General features: G+C 37.8%; 1 protein-coding gene across 10 annotated transcripts in view; it reads left to right on the forward strand.

Annotated features, from left to right (window-relative positions):
* Positions 1–22,181, forward strand: part of MECOM (MDS1 and EVI1 complex locus) — a 558,764-nt gene that overhangs the window by 509,601 nt on the left and 26,982 nt on the right. For 5 of the 10 annotated variants that reach the window (XM_087725285.1, XM_087725281.1, XM_087725288.1 and 2 more), the window contains 4 exons: positions 3,199–3,355; positions 16,248–17,610; positions 17,836–17,922; positions 20,586–20,673. In XM_087725285.1, the coding sequence (XP_087581411.1) occupies positions 3,199–3,355; positions 16,248–17,610; positions 17,836–17,922; positions 20,586–20,673 (1,695 nt within the window). The remainder of the gene's footprint in view (positions 1–3,198; positions 3,356–16,247; positions 17,611–17,835; positions 17,923–20,585; positions 20,674–22,181) is intronic. The other 5 variants (XM_087725282.1, XM_087725290.1, XM_087725284.1 and 2 more) reach the window with 5 other exon arrangements.

The following is a 22,181-nucleotide window of genomic DNA, read 5'->3' on the forward strand; positions in this document are numbered from 1 at the left end:
TTTATTTCTGCCCTCTGGGTTACCTGAATAAAGCAAATGGGTATGGAACCTTCTTGGAACTGCTGACTCCCCTCTTTTGATCAAATTGGTCAAGTAGACCATAGACCACTGTTTTGAAGATAGCAAAGTCTGCATTCTGGACTTTGAGAGGACCTCTGTTTTGAAAGAGGCATCAAAGAGGCCATGTACATTAAGACCGAACAGCCCTCTCTCAAGAGAGGGAGAGGGATATGACACCACCTATTTCCTGTTTACAACACAGTCTTTTCAGCTGTTCCAAGATGGCCCCACACTCATTTGCACTATTCAGGTGACCGAATAGTGACATTGCGCACAATGGGAACAGGCTCCACCTGTTCATCTGCCTCACTGATGTCTGACTCTGAAGGCAGCTGATAATTGGCATATGGTTCTGGCCCCCTCTCTGCCTCCAACACAGAGCCCTCATCAAAGCCTTCCCCAGACTCCAGGACCCCCAACCTCCTCACTGTCCGAATCTGTCACTATTCAGCAAAGACAAACCTCCAGGTGGCCTCAACAACTCTCAGAAGGAGTGATAACGACCAGATGACTGCAAGGAATATAAATCCTTCCATCCTCCACCATTCAGTCAGAACTGGAGAAACCTGGGTGAGAATCGAAAAGTCTTCAAGGAAAAACAAAGTCCAATTGCCTTTTGAAGAAAAAAAAAGCACCTTTGGGACAGCATAGCCTTCAGCTCTGAAATGCATGGTGAACAACCTCTTTGATGTATCAAATACTTGATTACCTTTTTAAAAAAAAATCCTCTATCTTAATCCATAAAGTGTCCTTTTGAGCTCAACTCACAGACCAATCCACAACATTCTTGGTAAATATGATGGCTTCAAGTTAAGATAGTTCAACATTATTCACTGATTTTATGTTCAGTGTAGCTTTGTTCCATTTCTTCTTTTATTCATTATGCAGGAAAATTCATGTGTGTTTTAAAATAAAACACATGCACTTTTCTGATGTACAGATATTAAATATTTCGCAGGTTTAAAACAATAAAGAATCTCAGAATTTAATAAAAATGGATATTAAAATATACTTGCTCTGGTTCACATATGAGATAAAAGAGATCTATCGCACTTTCATTTTAAGAGTGTAGCATTGAAATGTTTCCTTATGTATAAATGATCCATGGCTATATAATAAAAGGTAAAATGCCCTTAAAAGGACTGTGACTGAGGCTTCTCCTTGATGAGGCAAATTTTGTAGGTAAAGTTTTATCTGATGTGTTGTTCATTTTTTTGTAAATGGGACAGTACTAATCTGAAGCCTATCTGGGTTCAATAGCCTTTAATTCAGTTTGCTAAAAGGATACCATGTATGTAAGATACTCCTTGATTTACGATCAGCCGCTTAGAGACAGTTCAAAGTTACAATGGACCCCAAAAAGATATTTACTCCCAAATTCAAAGTTCCAATGGCTGCTCCCCTCTGTAGGCACTTAGCACTTAGCCCATATTAATAGATGTGTACAGCATCCCTCAGGCAAATTAACCATGATTTATTATGCCCCCCCCCCCCGGGAGACTGGTATTTTAGTTCCTGCAAAAAATGGCCATTGCTGACAATGGGTTCATTAACTACGATGAAGTTCACTTAACATCCATAGGATTCACTTTAAAATTGTCACACTGGCTTAACAATTACCTTAGTAAAAATTGTAAAGTCTATAACAGTCATACAAGGACCTGTTTAACTGCAGACACAACTGATAACTGGAATTGCAGATTCAATTGCAGTGGGGCCCTGTTAATTTATGAAATTTAGGGATAGTAATTTAGACAAACAAATGCTTAATTTCTAACAAAGAACTGATTATACCAACCAAAGTGCCAGAGTATGAATGTCAAAACCATTGGTGTCAAAAGTGAAACTCATATACTGTATATGGCTTCTTGACATATTCTGGCATAACATTTTTTTAAATAAGGATATTGAGGCTAATGAAGCTAATTAATGTGTGGTGTTACAAAAAAGAAATTCGAATTCCATATATATTAAGAATAATATGCATAAATGATGGTGACTTAACTTTTAATGATTCATCATTATGAATCATTTAAAAAAAAGATAAATTGAGGAAGAGGATGAGAAAGAGGAGAGGATTACTGTTGTGGTCCCAAATCCACAAGAGAGTAAATCTCACCAGATCAGGATGTAACTCTCTTGATTAGAACTGGGACTGTTGAAGATAACTTCGGACAATGATTTCTAATTCAGTGAAAGAGAAATAAACACTTAAGATGGAAGGATAAAAGGATAGTTGGGATAATCTCTAGGGCCAAATCATAGTCTATGATATCTAGGGATATCATAGTCTAAATGATAGAAAAGACTTGATCTTCCAATTCAAGTAGTCCTCAACTTACAACAGTTTGCTTACTGATTGTTCAAAATTGCAACTGCACTGAAAAAGTGACTTAGGATCATTTTTCACACTTATGACCGTTGCAGCATCCCCTTGGTCATGTGATTTACATTTGGATGCTTGACAACTAACTCACATTTATGAGGGTTGCAGGGGGTCCTCTGAATACCTTTTGCAACCTCCTGACAAGCAAAGTCAATGGGGAAACCAGATTCACTCAAATACCTTGTTACTAACTTAACAACTGCAGTCCACAGCTGTGACAAGAAAGGGTCGTAAAATTTACAACTTAACACATTTCCCACTTAGCAACATAAATTTTGGGCTCAGCTGTGGTTGTAAGTTGAAGACAACCTATATTCTAGCTTCTCTAACAAAACAGAGGAAGAAAAGTTAATTTATGGAAGGTGGGTGAGAGTATTAATTTAATTATTTGCGCATCTGGTTAAGGACCCAGAGAGCTATACAGTAGATTTGTGAAGCTTGAGAATTTGCTGCAAGAAGGCCCTGGTTCTATTACAGAATTAGTTTCCAGGATTTTCTTGGATGGGAGCCATGACTTTTAAATGGTCTTGACGCGACTTTAAATGAATAACCATAGACATGCCCTCAAGGTCACCTTTCCCATTTTCTGACTTGCTGATTTAACTGAATCCGCAAAACAACCCTTTCCCTTTCTCCCTCATTAAATGTCTCTTGGTTCCAGAAGGGTCTTAGATCAAATGTGATTATTATTATTTTTTTGCAACTGTTTGCATTCAAATCTCATTCAAATTTAATCAGTACTCATTTCCTAGCAGGTTTTCACAGACCCCAGCAACCTCCAGAGGCACATCCGTTCGCAGCATGTTGGGGCTCGTGCGCATGCTTGTCCAGAGTGCGGTAAAACATTTGCCACTTCTTCAGGCCTCAAACAGCACAAACATATCCACAGCAGTGTCAAGCCTTTTATATGTAAGTCTTTGCTCAGCATCTACTGTTCTTCTATCCTTGAGCAACATATGGGCTCCATTCCTACAACATATTTAAACCCAGAAGCACTAACCCAGTCAGTTCTCTTTCCCGGGCAGTGCACAGTCCCACTAACTGGGTCAGAAGAAATCATTTGGGGAACAGGTGTGGTGGACTGGGATTGGAGTTGGGTTACATAATAGCAATAGCACTTAGACTTATATACCACTTTACAGTGCTTTACAGCTCTCTCTAAGCAGTTTACAGAGTCAGCATATTGCCCCCAACAACCTGGGTCCTCATTTTACCCACCTCGGAAGGATGGAAGGCTGAGTCAACCTTGAGCCTAGTGAGATTTGAAGTGCCAAATTGCAGTCAGCCGGCAGTCAGCAGAAGTAGTCTGCAGTACTGCTCTCTTACCACCGTGCCACCTTGGCTCATAAATAGCCAAAATAAATAAATAAAATAGCCAATCACTTCTCTGAAGATTAACCTCTGGCCTAATGAAGCCATTCATTAGGAAAGCATTGGTAAATCTCTAGGCATTCCTAGGTGTTTTATCCTATTGGCTATCTGGGTAGCAGTAGATGGCATTTAGCCAATCAAAATTCGGCTAAATATGGCTAAATATGTTCTGTGCTATCCGGTTTTGGCAGTGAATTCTGTAAATGAAAAGTCTTTTTGATTTGAGCTATTGTTTCTGTCAGTTTCTTTCTTGGAGAACTGTGTTTGCAAAACAGCTTATTGGATTCGGTTTAAGTCCTATGATGCATCCAACTAAGTTAATCCTATGTAAACGGGGTTTGTTTTGAATTAATCTTAATTCCCTGGGTTCTAGGTCACCTAACTCCTTTTTGACATTCCCTTCACACACTATTCTCTCCTCAACCCAATGTAGTATTTTTTGTGGCTGTATGGACATACAGTTAGATAGTGGTAATTTGAAAAATAATTTGGTTTTGTCCAGGTTCATACATAATGCTAGGTCATAAATGGGTATATTTGTTAGTGTGCAAATAGGGTCAGTTAATAAGCATTAATTTGTTTTAATGCAGTAAATCAGTTTGAAATCCATCATTTGTAGCTGGACTGCAACTACAGACTATCATGCTGTACAGGTGAAGATTCATGGGTTGTTTATTTGATTGACATCCCCGTGACCTGGTCAACCCAATGAAATTTGCTTATTCCTAATTTATTTTTCTATCCCACTCATGCCCTAACAAATCTACTGAGTTACAAAATGAGAGCAACTAAAAAGAGAGGAAAGCAAATCAGGAATTGGTCCAGTGATTCATGATGACTTTATTCCTCTCTAAAACTCTCTCCAGCTTTTTCAAACATCCCAAGATTAAATCACAAATAGCACACTGTGATGGGTAAACATGTTACTTGTGGAGAATCTGGAGTTACTTAAAGGCAATTCTGTTATCTATATAAAATCAGCACATTAGTCCTATGTCATTTTAATTTTCTGCCTTCCTGCAAAGTGTTATTTTTTATTTCTCTGGACATTTTTTATCACAGAATTGAACACAAACATATGCATTTGTATTTTTTTATAAATTGAACTGATGCCAAAGCTATTGAGTGGTATGTGTTGACAATATCCATTGAAGCAAAACAGAAAAAAACAATCAGTTTCTTTGTGCTAGAAGAATTAGGTGAATTGGCTCTTGGCTTCATTTGCACTTGGCTATCAGAAGTATTTATCACTCTCAAAGAGATGCAGTATTGTAGTTTGTTTATTTATTCATTCCTTAAATTTATGTCCTGTCTATCTTGTCCAGAAACAACTCCCAGCTGCCTACAAGCATTAAAACTATTACACAATTAAAATAATAAGGCAGAAAATAACAAGAGTAATCAATACTGTTAAACGATGGACAGTAGGGGAGCACAAAATAATGGGGAGAGATGGGTGTCTTTCCTAATTTAGTCACTATCTCCAGAACGGTGCACTCCTGTTGGGGTCCCAGGCCAGCTGGCAGAGACAGGTCCTCAGGTCCTTATGGAAGGTCAAAAGGGTGGGTGTGGATTACACAACAGAGGGTACAATGCTCCAAAGGGCTACCCCAGTTAATGGAATAATTGCAGTCTGTTTCTTTGTTTTTACAATCAATCTCAGCCTTTTCTTTTGAAATTTAAGAAGCTCAACAGCTATGAAATGAGATTGTGATGAGTAACTTCTGTGGGTATATTAGCAGCATTAGTAGTGAAGGGTAAGACATAGTATCAAGGAAAGAAAAGAAGGAAACCATAAGAAGGAACTTCAAATGAATAGACCCAAGGTTAATACTCTCATGGCAGATTCTCTCTCCTTGTCATTGAGTCCATGCATACTCCTCACTTCATGCCTCTATTCAGTGCAGCTACTTAGATTAAGTATACCAATAGAAGAGAATATTTGTAGCACAGAGTAGAACTGTAGGGTCTTTATAATCCACTTTGAGCTTTTCTTTTTTGAAGACATTACATTACCAAACTAGACAACACAATCAGTGCATCAAAACATCTGCAAGAAAACAATCTACGCCAGAGAGTACAACCCCCTCACACAGTGGAATAAGTGTCTCTGCTTTTTCCAACTTGTGGCTGTCCAGTTGTGCTAGTCACACACTTGCAAAATTCCCAGTTGACATCTGGAAAACACAAGGTGAGGAGAAGCTGCCAACGGTGGCTACAATTTGCGTTATATATGGGGAAGGGATGTGTGTGAAAATTCACCACAGGGTATTTTTAGCGATCCTTATTTATGGAAGATAGAACTCTGTTGCATTTCTCTGTTTGCTTCATATTCAGAAGCTTCTTAGTATTTGAAATTCTTGGGCAATTTTGGAAATACTTGTATAACCTCATTTTATATTGTGTACTCTGGCACTCTTTCCTGGATCTAAGTCTAATTGTGCTTTGAACCTTTTGTAAGTTTGTTTATTGTTCTTAATGTAGCTCCAGGAAGAAGATGAGAGCTACTGGTAGATGTGACTAATAAAGTGTTAGAAGATTCCACCAAGTGAGTTTCTCTTTAGCAAACCACTGAAAACCCTGGATTTGCTCCAGGCTATTACTAATTTCACAATAAGCTCAAAGCAGTCTTTTCCTAAAGAAAAAAAGTGCATCTTCATCAAATGAGAGCTTTTCACAGGCTGTTCACATTGAGAGTAAGGGGCTGATATAAAATACTTACCATTTTTAGAGCTTCCCTTTTGATTTGTTGCTTCTAAATGTGCATAGGTCAATTTTTTAAAAAAAAAAACACAGCATATTTTATTAAATGAAAACACGTAAAAGAAAAGTAGGCAGCTGCTGAGACAAATTACAGTTCTCAACCATTCCAGCCAGCATGGCCGATGTTGTGGCCTGCCAGCGGCCAGCAGAGCTGGCAGCAGATTCGGACAGTGAGGAGGTTGGGGGTCCTGGAGTCTGGGAAAGGCTCTGATGAGGGCTCTGTGTTAGAGGCAGAGAGGGGGGCAGAGCCATATGCCAGTTATCAGCTGCCTTCAGAGTCAGACATCAGTGAGGCAGATGAACAGGTGGAGCCTGTTCCCAATGTGCTCATGCGCAGAGTTCCCAGATGAAGGGAACAGCTAAAGGACAGGGGTCGACTTGGGAGTAAGGCCACAAATGGACGACAAATGGCCCCAGAGGAAATAAAATAGGAATGAAAGGGGAATGGAGTTTGTAGGAGACAATTAGTTCACTTAATTGGCTCCTGACTCTCCGAGATTCCTTGCCAAGTTTTGCAGAGATCGGCCTGGCAGCTAGAGAGCTGCCCCAGATAAAGTCTGTGACTGTAAATCCTCCCTTGAAAGACTTTGTTGTATGTGAATGAGCAGAATTCACAGTAAATTAATAAAAGGGGTTTTTGTCGGGACCAGGAGTTTGCTTCATGCTCTTGGGAAGCCTAGGTCAGAACAGCCGAAGTGAGGTAGGCTGGGAATGGTCTCTCAGTTCTTTTGGAAGACCATAGGCTCCCCACCCTTGCTTTATGGTGCTACACTTTGAAGAGGTTGATATCAAGGCTGGCTAAACCAAGAGATGAATAGGCTGAAGAAGGACAAACCAATGGAGTAAGACTGCCAGGTCTGGCCGCCAAAAAGTTTTCAGTGAGAATGTAGAAATGGCTTCTTTGTCATGTAATATAATGGCTTTCCTGGCCACAATGGAGATATATATAATGTTGATTGATACAAGAGTAAGGCAATTTATGCTCTAATTTGAAACAACTGGGTGACTGAAGGGAGAAGATGATTGTTGCAATGGGCAATGTCACAATGATATAGTGGACCATATGACTTTTAATGTCAATGTCAAATCCATCAGTGGGTCTTCAGTACAAATTAAGTATCTTTTCATCTTATATGAAGCTGGAACCCTTCAAATGTGTTGGGTCAGGTGCAGGAAATCAGGCATCCAGGCAGTTCAAATAAATATACTTTTATTGTATCCTAATGCTCTGAATATGAATTCCTAATGGTCAAAGTAAATCAGTGCTAGTTAAGAGTCAACAAAATTCAAGGTTGGCTGTATTTAAATCTCTTGTGGTCATGAAGGGACTCAAGACTGAGATGCATTTGACTCCACCCTCAGGCTCAGCCTGGTCATCTTCTATAGTTGGGTGGAAATTCTAGCTACAATTCTAGCAGCTTCCAGCCCAGGTGGATATTCTGGAAGCTGGAACTCAAAGCATATAGAAGTGACAAAGTTTGGAAAAGCCTGTAAGACAGTCTTGCTTCCTGCTATCATTTCTGACAAGGAAGAAGCACAGAGAATGAGAAGATGGAATGTTTTCAGTTTATAGTGCATACTTATAGTCTTCAACTTACGACCATCATTGAACAAAGATTCAAAATTACAGTGGCGTCAGAAAAAGTGATTTATGACCTGTCTTCACACTTCTGAATTTTGAACCATACCTGCAGTCATGTGACCACAATTTGGGTGCTTGGCAACTGGCTCCTATTTATCAAACAATTACAGCATCCATCAATCATGATTTGCAACTTTCCCAGCCAGGTTCCCACAAAAACCGTCAATTAGGAAAGCTTGATTTACTTAACAAGCATGGTAAAAATTGTCGTAACCTTGGGTTCAGCTACATGATGACTCACTTTACAAACATCCTAACTTACAAAGGAGATTCTGGTCCCGAATGAGGTCGTAACTTGAGGACTACCTAAAATACTACCAACATACTCATTCTGTTTAAAATGGATCATTCTAAACATCACGTCACTTCTAAAGGTTGATGGCAGTATTCTGACTGAGCAAAAGATTTTATAGTTGAGGAAAACCTCTGAGTTCAGGGAAGCTTTAAATAATGTAAGTTGTGCATCATTGTGTAAAGAAAAAGGAATCAGAAAAGTAAAGCAACCACACTTAACATTTTTGTTATGGGGGAAGGTCAGAAAATAGGTTGGATCGGATCCCACAATTAGATGGGTCTGGGTTTTGTTTGGACTTTGAAGGATTTTTAAATGAGACATGGCTATTTTCAGGCTTGGATCTTAGTTCTGAACTTTTGTGCTCAGAATTTTATGATCTGCAGAGCTTTCAGGGTTCAGAAGACTGTCCATCTTGCCTTAAAAGAAAAGGACAGCGACGAAAATAGATTGCATCAAAAGGATATATTTTTAGAAGTTAAGTCCAGGTGTTCAGTATGTCTTTGGTATTATGGGAGTGATATTCTCACACTTGATGGTGTTAATATTTAACAGTAATAATGCTCTTTTGTGGCTGGAATTTTGTCTTTATTGTTTTGGAAAATCGTGGCTTTTGTATTGTTGTGGCCTTGTGAAGAGTAGAGGTCTAAAAATAAAAAATAAAATCAAATAGAAGTCTTTGAATGTGGAAGAACCTCCTGCTATTGGGAAACCACAACTAAAGAGATAGAGTGTTTGAAGAAAATGAGATATGAAAGTTGATAGCAACAATATTGAGTACTAGAAATATGGCTCTCAAGAAAGGAAGAGTCAAGTAAAGTGAGAGAAACTGAAATTTTACCATTTCCAGTTTCTGGAAGTGAGGCACAGGGACTTGGGCCGCACATGGCCCTCCCGAGCTCTGTTTGAGTGATGTTGAATTGGCCATGCCCACAGTGGCCACGCCCCCCCTCCAAGTTGAACTCTACCCTGATGCAGCCATTAAAGAAATCGAGTTTGACACCCCTGACTTAGCAGGTTAGTTTTTTAGACGTGTTCTCCCCCCTCCCACCCCCAACCTTGGTGACTTTAATATGTCTGGACTTCAATTCCCAGAATTCCCCAGCCAGTAGAGCTGTACAAATATTACATATTGTTGGAATGTCAATGAAGTAAAATATTCAGACTTGAAAAGAAGCAGTAACAAAAGTTTGATTGGCTTACAAGTTTGATTTGAGGTTGTTTTTTTAGTAACAAAAAGAAAATTACAAAATGTTTTGCGGTAACATATCAAGAGAAATTTCCCAGATCTATCCAATGTGGAAGAAAGTGACTCAACCTTATTTCTAGAGTTTTATGTATCTCACCATGGGGAAGTTTAAGTTGGTTTTTCAATCATGTGAATCCTTACTAATCCCTGCCTTGGCTCCTTTGTTCCATCATCAAGTTGAACAGCATGTTGTGGTTTTTACTTAATGTCCAGATCTTTCAACCTCGGAGCCAGGCTCAGTTAACAAAATTTGAGGCTGGCTATGCTGTGCGGATGGGCCAGAAAATGCAAAAGCGGTCTGTGTGAAGGTGTAGGGTCAAACAGGAAGCTGATTTTTAAACGAGAAAGAGGCCAACTTGCAATTTCAGATCAACCCATGGGGACTTGAGGTTCAAACTCTTGAGAGCCAACATTCAGCTTCCTGAAGCTCATGAATTCACTTCTTTAGTATACGAGAACATACGCCATATATTCATCAAGGGAGCAGTTGAACAAATCTGTGTGAGCCTTAAGTCTCAATAATATATCAACATGATTTTTAATGGCTTAAAAGAATCCCTCTGAGGTTTTTGGTCTGCTCCTGAAATGGTTCCTTTTTTATTTATTTCTGCCGGGTTTATTTAAGCTAGCAAAAACGTAATTAACTGGAGCCAGTTATGACTGCTGCTTAAAGATTTGTGTTCCCTTGCCCGAGATCACAGGGTTGTCTTTTTAATATTTGTAAAAATAAAATAATTAGGTGAACAATAGCTTCTAGCCATATAGGGGGCACTTATACCCTGCAGTTCCAATTGCATTTTTTTTAAAAAGAAAAGCTTTTCAAATTAAATCACTTGGAAAAGACTTCTTTCTCTCCCCCCCCCCTTTTCTTTTTTTAACCTTCAATAATGTGTCCTTTGCCACTACTGATGTAACTAAAAGAGTGGCTGTGATTTTTCAAATGCAGGGGATGATGGACAAGGGAAAGGAAACTGCTCAGTACAATTATGAATAATTGCCATGTAATTACAGAACAAAAGAATTTAAAGATTGCATGTCAGGACAGGATTTTCTGAGCATTTGTGGCTGGGGTACAGGGTCACCTCAAATAGAGATATCTAATTCCTAACAAAAAGGCCACACAGTATGCCTTGCTATTCTGTCTGTTTATGGCAACTGTCTCTCATTACTGCATCCTAGCCTGACTTGGGAGCAAAGCTCTCCAGCACCAGTTCACCAATACAATTACACACCGCCAATGTTCAAAAACTCTGCAGCTCACTCAAATAGAAACCACATGGTGGAATACACTGGAACACCTTAAATACAACACTTAGTGTTCATTTGCTTAATAAACAGAAAATATGCAAATTTTACCTTGCGCTGAGTTCTTGCCCCTAAGACGATTTAAATTAAATTTTTTAAAATTAACAATAAATAAACTGACTTGGAAATTAAAACTAAAGCCACACAGAGAGAATAGAGAAGTTTATTCGGGGAGAATATAAAATTATAGATTGAATATAGGAATTAGTCCATGGCTTTAGTTATAAAGTAATGCTTTATAACTAAATGGAACCAGATTTTTTCAGAATAGGAAGTAAATCAGAACATCCCATTGATATTAATGGCTTATAACAATCTCCGAATGGCCATGTCAGAAAGTACAATTATAAGAGCAAAAATAGAAGTGCAGTAGGGATTTATGTACTAGAATTTATGCACTAAACTGGAAAAGGAGATAATTGATTACATCTATCATTCTACCCTTATTTTTTTCCCAAATCTTTGAGACATTTCCATCCAATATAGCTCCCAGTTGAAACATGGCCCCGTTCAAGACTTATTTTGATTTGCGAGAGTTTAGATTTATATTATTTTATATTTTTTTCTTTTAAGAGTGTGGTTACTAGAGTAGGATAAAGAAAGAAGAATTACCATTACTTTGTAAACTTCTAAGACATATGGTCTGAGTCATTTAAGAAATTCTTAATGCTTTTATAGAAGTTGGCAATCTGTGGCGCCCAAGCTCTTTTTACTAAAACCAATTTTTCGGCTTTGTTCTGAGCTTTAGGTCTTTCTTATCCTCTTTGCTTTCATTGATATAAATAAATTATATATCAGGATCTCTCATTTCATGATAGGCAGTAAAGGCAGTGAAGTATGGATTGGGACAATTGTTAGAGAAGAAGTGGCTAAAATATGAAGTAAACAAAGAAGCAACCAACTTTCCAGACGTATGAATTTCTACTTCCAGAATGTTCTGTACAAGCATTGTGGAGAAATTTAGGAGAACACGCAGGTAGGGTAAGAATGAGCTCATATAGCTACTTCTTCACCCTACTCATTTTTGCTATCCCACCCATTCCAATGTAGCATACAAAAAAATGTTCGAAGATACGCAACATATATTTGTGAGCCATGAGGTGCTGTTGGACAGCAGGCATGTTATTATTTTATTTATAAGTTGCTCAATTCCATTATGACTCTGAACGGTATACAATGTGCAAAATTTAAAATGAAAAATGGCCTAATGCAAAATACAGCTGGAGAAAACAATCATCAACTCACAGGTCAGACAACCCAGAAGGAACTTGATATCCACTACAATCAAAGGCTTCAGAAAAGAGCTGGGTCTTCATGACTCATCTAAATAATATCCAAATTGGGCTCATATCATATGAACCTTTGGGGGTTGGGAATTCATTCCAGAAGTCAATTATTATGACCAAAACCCCCACATTTTCTGGATACCCTCAGATGGCATTATTTAACTAATAGACCAACAGTATGAGATTTTATATCACTACTAGCCAATAACTCAGCATTGCCCGGGCATTTATTTATAGGGAGAAAATGTTCAGATCAAATATAATTTCTAATGTTGGATTTTCTCACAGCGAGTCCCCTTAAGGGCAACTCCACTGCACGGTACAGTAGAAGCCATTTTAACAGATACAGGCTGTATCTTAACAGAACACACACACCGAAGGGTGTTATGGGTGTCTTACCTCCCCACAGTATTTGTTTCCAGAGAGTAAGTCCTCTGTGTACCAAGTTTGTTGAAATTGCTTGAGACGTTCCACAGTTATGCTGGAACATACACACACAGAGAGCCATTTTTATGTAGATAGAGACAAATAACATGGCCCTACGCCATGAAGGGCTTTTAGGAGATAGTAAGCACTACTGCTAACCAGTGCAGAGCTATTATATGAGTCCACCAAGGCATGCCCATACCTGCCTGTGTTGCTGGATTCTGGATTTCATCTACAGCTTCTGAATAGTCTTCAAGGGTAGCCCCATGTAGAGCACATTGCAGTAGTTCAAATGCAAGGTGACAATAACATGAATGATAGGCAACCAAAGTAGCATTGCATACTAATTCTCCCATCCTTTTCCTTTCACTAGTAGAAAAACAAATTATCAGAAGCTTCCTTCATTGTTTATATGGAACAATTGGAGATTACTCATGGAAGCTCTAAAAGGCCCATTCTTTTCCTCTCACATCAGTGAGCTGCTAATTGGGCAACAGACTTTAAGGCCATAAATGTAGCAATACTTGTGTTACTAATTGATTTTCTCTTCCTGTGGAAGTTGTTAGGACTATTTACTGGAACAAGTTACATTGCTACAGTTAGTTCTAGGCTTATCCCCCATTGTTGTGTTTAAAGGCAATTACATATTTACATGCTCTTAATGATTTTTTGTATGTAAATTAACACTGGCTCTTTGAATTAGAAGGGTAATAAGTAAGGAAATCAGAATATAGTGGGAATCCAGTGCACAAATAACCCTGGCTGAGATCTACCTAATTTCAGTAGTGTAAGTGCCTGTAGACAAATGTGTTTATTTATATGCCTGAATTAGTGCCATAAAAAGCAATTGCAATCTTGAATTGACAGTTCAGGTTACTATTCCTAATGGAAGGCCATTTGTGTAAAGTATGCTGGGCACTAGGTTTCCAAAGCAATCAATGTAAACTCACTGGTCCAACAAATTTAATTTAAGATAAATTCCAGAACTTTTGCCATGATGATGTTTTTTTTTTTCCAGAGTAAAAGAAACATCTCTCCTTGTTTCACAGTCTTCATGCAAATAAGATTTAAGAAAGCACTCTTTAATTAGAGCATTCCTCATGAATGAAAGATATAATACAGGAACACTGGCCTGACAAATCGGAATAGCATTTTTCCTGAATTGTACATTTTTGTTGGCCTGCAGCCAATTTGCAATTGTTGCTGTGGTTGTTGCCTGATGTGGATTGCCAAGGCAGCCCATCTGAGCCAGACAGGTGGAATCGGGAGTTTCTCAAACAATAGATATCTTTCTTGTTATGATGGGAACAGATAGCTCTACGGATAAACATTTAAGACAGACAACAAGCAGGCAGGTTCTCAAGGGTAAGCATTATAAGAGCAGGAAGGTTAATATCTGCATCGGTGGTGAGTGGAAGTGAGAGGACGTGATTATAGTTCATGGGAACCAAGAGTTCAGGATGAGATACATTCAATTCAGTTTCCTTTAACGGCTTAAAATAGAGCCATTGTAAATTATGTCAGTCTGACTGAAACCACAAAAATAATTGTTAAGAGCGTCTTGGAATGCACAATGTGCATTGTTATGTGGCTTTGATGTGTGAAGGGCAAGAGCCTCTAATGTAGGCAGTTTGCTAAAAATTTGCTCTGCCCAGTTCTTCTTTGCTGGAAGTTGTTGGATTTTAATATCAAAGGAAAAAAATTCTCCCAGCTTCTGAGGCCGAGATGGTGACAGTACAATCCTAAGAAGTGCCGTTCATTGAGTCGCGTGAGGCTTACTCCTGTGTAAGTAGGCATAACATTGCAACCTGAATTCCCTTGCTTTCCAGCTTGAGCCCTGTGGTTGTGCAGTGGTTAGAATGCAGAATTGCAGGCAAATTCTGCCCGCAGCCAGGAGTTCAGTCCTAATAGGGCTCAAGGTTGACTCAGCCTTCCATCCTTTTGAGATCAGTAAAATGTAGACCCGGGTTACTGGAGGAAATATGCTGAGATTGGAAACTGCCCAGAAAATGCTATAAAGCAATGTGGAAATGGTATATAAGTCTTAAGTGCTAATGCTATGGCTATTCATCAGTAGTCTCTGGAGAGTAACAACTCACAGGACAAAGATCCCGTTCCTTTATTCCAGAAAATTGTTCACTGATCTGCATTATATTTGGTTTAATGCTAGATGAAATGAAAGGCCCTTTCTAAATGTTGTCTTTGTTTGCGTTTGGTCACATTGCTGCCCTCCATGCACCAGAAGGACACTGTGCCAGATTTGGGATACATAGGGAAAAAAATAAAATATGAATGAAGAACAGGTCCAATTCAGACTGAGCAATCTGAGTAATGACAGAGGGTTAGCTAAGTATTGGGGGAAGGACAGAAGCCAAGAGGAGAGAAGTGGAATCACTAGCACCCTGAACAATATAATTCAATGTTACAATATCATGTGAAAATCTTGCTGGCATTGTTTAAAACTGATTTTGAAGTCAAGTCCAAGTTTCAGGGTTATTAACCATTCATATTTCCTGGTGTTCTAAAAATTAGTTTTGGTACATGAGCACAGCAAATCTTCTAACGTTACAATGTACATTAATATATATTTCTTGATCATGTAAGATAGTGTTTATATTGGATAACTGAAGCAGTGGTATAATAATTATATGTACTGGTGGGAGGATGACAGGCAGATTCCTATTTTCATGGGTAAAAATCAGATTCATTGTATATGCAAATGAATGGGGCAAATAATAGAACTATGCATCATGGGTAAAAAACAGCTTCATTGCATATTTAGATTAATGGGTCAAATAATAGAGCCATTTATGCAACCTGCAATCATGGATAAAAATAAAATCCTGTTCTGCAACTACTGTATGTCTTGGTCAAGACATATACGTATATATACACACACACACACACACACACACACACACACACACACACACACACACACGTATGTATATCTAAAGGTGCCATAACCAGATTGCACCAGGTTACAGTTTGCGGAGATTTTTCTGCAACTCAATAACTGTGAATACAATCACTTTATTGGAGTTGATGTTTTATTATGCTTTTCGCTGTATTTACCCTAACCATATTCTTCCTTTTTGGAGTTTGGGACTAGTTTTGATAGGCTATCTGCTGTTAAATTAATCTACCGAGTATTACTAATAGCACAATCTTATATATGTTTATTCATACATTGAGCTTAGTGGATTTTTTTACATAGACAACTCTCTAAAATTACAGCCCAAATACTGCATTAGCTGTCCTTGCATGTAGGTAACAAATTCCATAAATGGTCTTAGTTCTGAATAAGCAAGTGTAGGATTGAGCTCTAGCGATCTCTGGAAGTTTAAAACCTTTTCAGATGCTGAGGTAAAAGCAGAGGGATGGGATTAAAAATGTCTGTGTGAAGGGGAAGAGTAAAATTACCATCGATCCTGAGATATGATGTTGTTGTTGTTGTTTACACACAGGTGAGGTCTGCCATAAATCCTATACTCAGTTTTCAAACCTTTGCCGTCATAAGCGTATGCATGCTGATTGCAGAACCCAAATCAAGTGCAAAGACTGTGGACAAATGTTCAGCACTACGTCTTCCTTAAATAAGCACAGGAGGTTTTGTGAGGGCAAGAACCATTTTGCTGCAGGAGGATTTTTTGGCCAAGGCATATCACTTCCTGGAACCCCAGCTATGGATAAATCTTCCATGGTTAATATGACTCATGCAAATCCAGGCCTTTCTGACTATTTTGGCGCCAATAGACATCCTGCTGGTCTTACCTTTCCAACAGCTCCTGGATTTTCTTTTAGCTTCCCTGGCCTGTTTCCTTCAGGCTTGTATCACAGGCCACCTTTGATACCTGCTAGTTCTCCTGTTAAAGGACTTCCAAGCACAGATCAAACAATCAAAAATCAAAGTCCCCTCATGACACATCCTCAGACATTGCCAGCTACCCAGGAGATTCTGAAGGCACTAAATAACCACCCATCTAACCTAAGTGAAAATAAGCCACTGGAGCTTCAACCAGAAAGGTCCTCTGAAGAGAGGCCACATGAAAAGATCAGTGACCAGTCAGAGAGTAGTGACCTTGATGATGTCAGTACCCCCAGTGGGAGTGACCTGGAGACCACCTCTGGCTCTGATCTCGAAAGTGACATTGAAAGCGATAAAGAGAAATGTAAAGAAAATGGTAAACTGTTCAAAGACAAAGTAAACTCTCTGCAGAATTTGGCTTCCGTAAATAATAAGAAAGAATACAGCAATCATTCCACCTTCTCACCATCTTTAGAGGAACAAACTGCGGTGTCAGGAGCTGTGAATGATTCTATAAAAGCCATTGCCTCTATTGCTGAAAAATACTTTGGTTCGACAGGACTTGTGGGGCTGCAGGACAAAAAAGTCGGAGCCTTACCTTACCCTTCCATGTTTCCCCTCCCATTTTTTCCAGCATTCTCTCAGTCAATGTATCCATTCCCTGATAGAGACTTGAGATCGTTACCTTTGAAAGTGGAACCCCAATCTCCAGGAGAAGGGAAGAAGACTTTAAAGGGAACCTCCGAGTCTCCCTTTGACCTTACCACTAAACGTAAGGAAGAGAAACCACTTACTCCTGTAACTTCAAAAACATCAATTTCATCAGTGGCCAGCCAGGACCAACCTCTGGACTTGAGCATGGGCACCAGAACTCGAGCCACAGGCACAAAACAGACCGAGCCTCGGAAGAACCACATTTTTGGGGGAAAGAAAGGAGACCAGGATCTCGAATCAAGGAAATCCTCTGATATTTCCTTACAACACGCAAGACCTACACCTTTCTTTATGGATCCCATTTACAGGTAATCCACTTGTAAGGATTGTTTGGTTTCTGAAGTCTCACATTGTCAAAATGGCCTCAAGTGATTGATTATCATAAAATTGAGGAAATAGTTGCTATATGAAATGAATCTTAGATAATTCTTACCTTAGTACAAGTTAATGTTTTTTTTTTAAAAAAAATAATTTTCGGAAAAAGAATGTGTTTAAAAATTGGCAGTCAAATTCTGCTTTTGTTTGCAAACTAGAAATGTCAACCTTCACTGCAATCAAAGGCGTTTCACCCAAGAACTCAAAACACATTGTACCATAGCAACCCAACGTGGAAACCAAGGGTAAAATTCTGTCTTTATTTGTTTGTAGTTATTGGAAAGTATTTGTCCCCATCTGCTATGCAGAATATACAGCTGATGTCAGAAGAATCTGCATGACAATTCTAATGAAATTTCATAGTAATATTGTTTATTGTGCTAAAATCAGTTTGAACTCCAAGAATATATAAGGAAAAGCAGAATCTTCTAAACAGAATGGCTGATTGTTTACATATGGATTTTCCTCTGATTTCCTTTTAAAATTATTAACAAAGGGATTTTACTTATAAACTGAGTCAATTTATGTAGTGCTGACTATATCTCAAAAATATGCATAGACCTTACAGGTCGCTTTTTAAAAAATTGCGAACTTTTCATTTATTCAACTGTTTAGGATTCAATTATATTATCTACCCTTTCTCTTTCTTTATCTCCCTCCTTCCCTCTTTCCCTCCCTTTCTCCCATCCATCCTATTGGACATTCTTCTCCAACATTATGCTGTCTGGATGATTTGGAACCACAACTGTCAGAATTCCCTCTGCCCATAGTGGCTAGCAATTCTGAGAGTTACTCTTCCGAAGCATAAGAAGCGTAGAAAGTGGGGAAATTTCCTCAAGCACCTGCAGAAAGATTCAACTGATATCACAGTTTAGAGTTTTTCCTGATTTCCAATGTAGAATTTAAATGTTTTCAATTTTTTAATGCTTTTTCTCATACAACAAAATGAATTTTGTCCTTCTAGGTTTGCTATTGCAAAGATTGAATAGATATATGTACTTCCTAACTTCCTACCTAAATAAGAAATCAAACTGCAGAGGTCGTGGGCATGTATCCTGTTAAAAAAATGGGGATCTATTCATGAAAAATATATATGTATTTGTCTCAATTTTGCATATATGCATATTAATGAACAAAAGAGGAAAAACAGTGGTCTAGAGAGAAGGGAGTAAAAATAAATCTGAAAGGTATTAGTTGGTTTCCAAATAATGTGCTAGCACATCCTAATTGCCTCAAAATGGATGACTGATTCATTTGGCACATACTCTAAGAAGTAAAGCAAAGGTTGTAAGCTATTCAAATATTACCTCTATATCTGGAAGGCCTTCTGCAGATTACTATCAGTGGAGTGGATTACCCACTCCTGCTCCCCATTTTTTCTTCAACCTGCTTTCACTTACTTGATGGTCCTCAGTAAATAAGCAGACAACACTTTCGGTTCTTCCTTCATAACCCAAAGGAAGCAGCAAATGAAGAAGCTGATTTCTAATGCAATTAGAATTACAGTTTGAGAGGCCTTCATGTGGACCTTAGTGCAATGACAATAACTTCTAATGATCCTTAAAAATCAGAGAAGGTTGTATACTGCATGATTTGTTGGAATGGTTTAGTTTTTCCATCCATCCATCATCCATCCATCATTTATCTCTGTCTTTCTGTCTGTCTGTGTCTTTATATCTATCTATATCTCTCTATCTATATCTATCTATCTATCTATCTATCTATCTATCTATCTATCTATCTATCTATCTATCTATCATCTATCTCTATCTTCACTTTAACCTGAAATTATGGATAAGGATACAGTCTCTCAGATGGTTGTTTTAAAAACTTTAGATATGTATTTAGGGAATTCAGACCTAATTCATAAATAGCATGCCAGTGAAATTAGTTATGTTTCTTCCATCAGTCTCTTTATTTCTGTAACATAGCATTTGTAGGTGTTGGTTACAGTAGTGTTTTTTTTTAATCATTTAACTGTAATCAAAATCTGGCAACATTATTTTTTTTCTTACTCTGTAAATGATTAGCAAAGCTTGGAAGAACTGTATGGTGAATTAATCGTTTTGTTTGGAGGAAAACAATATGACTGATGGTTGAGTCTTTATTCAGAATACTCTTTGAGCATTTCAGAATTAGGTGTGGTGATGATGATGATGATAAAAATAAGGGATCAATCTAGTTTTCCTTTGGTTTCAGTTATGAAGGTTATTTCACATTAAAAGTATCCTACTCAGCTCCTATAATTTTATAGTATAATTGCTATCTTTAAATTATGCTCAGATCCAATTTCTTATATGTATATATAAAATTGCAGGTGTCAAAATTTCAGTGTAAATTAAAGCAGCCTTCTCCAACCTGGTTGGAGAACCAGAGGCTGGTTTATAGGATGCTCACTATACAGTACATTTATTTGTTATATAGGTAGTCCTCGACTTACAAACAACCATTTATTAAAGTTACAACAGCATTAAAAAAAGAGACTTATAACAGGTTTCATACTGTCATGTGATCAAAATTTGGACCCTTGGCAACAGGCATGTATTTATGATAGTTGCACTGTCCTAGGCTCATTTGATCACTATTTATAGCTTTTCCAACTGGCTTTCAGCAGGCAAAGTCAATGGGGGGAACTGGATTTGTTTAAAGATCTCATGATTTACTTAACTGTAGTGATTTGCTTAACAACTTGGCAAAAAAGATAAAAAATGGTGCAATTTAACAACTGCCTTACTTAGCAACAGAAATGGTGGTCCTAAGTCAAGAACTACCTGCAATAGACCTGTGTTGACAAAAAATTATTCCTCTTTATCTTTCATTTGCGGCACTAAAAAATCTGGTCTGTCATCCAATATTTATCCATCTTGATTGAATCATGACAAGATCATTCTCATTTTAATGTTTGCAGAGTAGAGAAAAGAAAGTTAACTGATCCACTTGAAGCTTTAAAGGAAAAGTATTTGAGACCATCTCCAGGGTTTTTATTTCATCCACAAGTAAGTAATTTTTTTAAAAAAATATTATTGAAGTATTAAGATTGTAAACAAACATGTTGATTCACAGGCGCAGGTGCACAGGAACAACTGGAATTTTAGTCAAGGTCAGATTTCCTAAAAGGCATTTTTTAGTGACGCGAGACAAATAAAACCTTTTCATGTAGCATTGTTTTAATCTTCATGATGTTTTTGCAGGAAGGCTACAAACATAATTTAGACAACTGTCAAATGCCAGCGTGTACTCCATGTCGTGATATGGCTAAATAGCAGCTGTTCTGTCTAAAATACCCTGGCATTTAAACTGTACCCAAATATGTATTTTGTTGGACAAAAAATTATAAGAAGAAAAATTCAAAACCACATTAGTCATTAGCCAACCTTTAAATATTACTACAACCGTCCTAAAATCTTTAAGGTTCAGAATCTATACCATGCTCTGTTTGCACCTCCTAAGATTTTGCAGAGTTAGATCAGGTCTCAGACCCTGGAATAGTGAATCAATTCTGTATTTGATGTTGTTGCACTTTCTAAGGAATAAAAATTGGAAGGCAGTTTTGTCATCAGCAGATACATCAGTTTAGACATAAACTATGATCTGCTATTCTGCTTCTGTGTCTGCATTTAAAAAAAAAAACAGTACTGTATGTAGCTTTTATCTGTAAGTTCTTGTGCATCTTATACAATCTTATATTGATGTAAATTTGTCCCTTTTTGTCTGATTAGGTTGATATGGCTACTTCTGGACTGCATTAATGTAGCAGCCTAACAAAAGAATTAGATTTTTTAAAGATTTAGAATCAGAGCCATGGTTATCAGACTGAACTCGGTCAATAACCATTGAATTAAATGAATTTTAATTAAATGAATTTGAAATGTTCAGTAACCAATGCTTTGAGAAAGGTAGCATAATATAGATAAAATGAAGGATTCTTTATAGGTATTTCTCTTTCCTCTCATTTCTATAATTGCCAAAGTCCCATTTTGTATTTTGCCTGTTTTGTACTGTTTGTAGAAAAATATTGCATATAAAAACTCTTGCTTCTTCAATCGTAATTTTGACAAATGAATAATGCAGTAACATAGACATTTAAGTGTGACAATTAAATGTAAGCCATGACACATTGTGTTTGATTTTGCATTAGTGTGTATCCAGTTGTGCTTGATGTGCTGCACAAAACCAGCCAATCACAGCCTAGAGAAATGTGTGAATTAATGTGTTATAATAGCTAGATTGTGTCAGTCAACTGATGATCTTGATCCAGTCACAAATTGTCTGCACAGCCTTTAGACTTTATTGATCTGAACATAAACAGGGATTCTGTAGTATGAATCAAAGAAAGGCATGAACTAATTGCATTTGTACCAATAAAACAGTGATGAATGAATGAATGAACTTCAATATGATGTGGGCATTGGTGTTGAAATAGCACCAATTAAATTACATTTTTCCTAAGACATTCTGTCTGGGTTGATAAGCTAAGTATCGGATAGCAATTTATTTATCAGAG

This window comes from Thamnophis sirtalis, unplaced genomic scaffold, assembly GCF_051295495.1.
Source record: "Thamnophis sirtalis isolate CommonGarterSnake01/CBP01778 unplaced genomic scaffold, rThaSir2_p1.2 scaffold_11, whole genome shotgun sequence".
Lineage (NCBI taxonomy): Eukaryota > Metazoa > Chordata > Lepidosauria > Squamata > Natricidae > Thamnophis > Thamnophis sirtalis.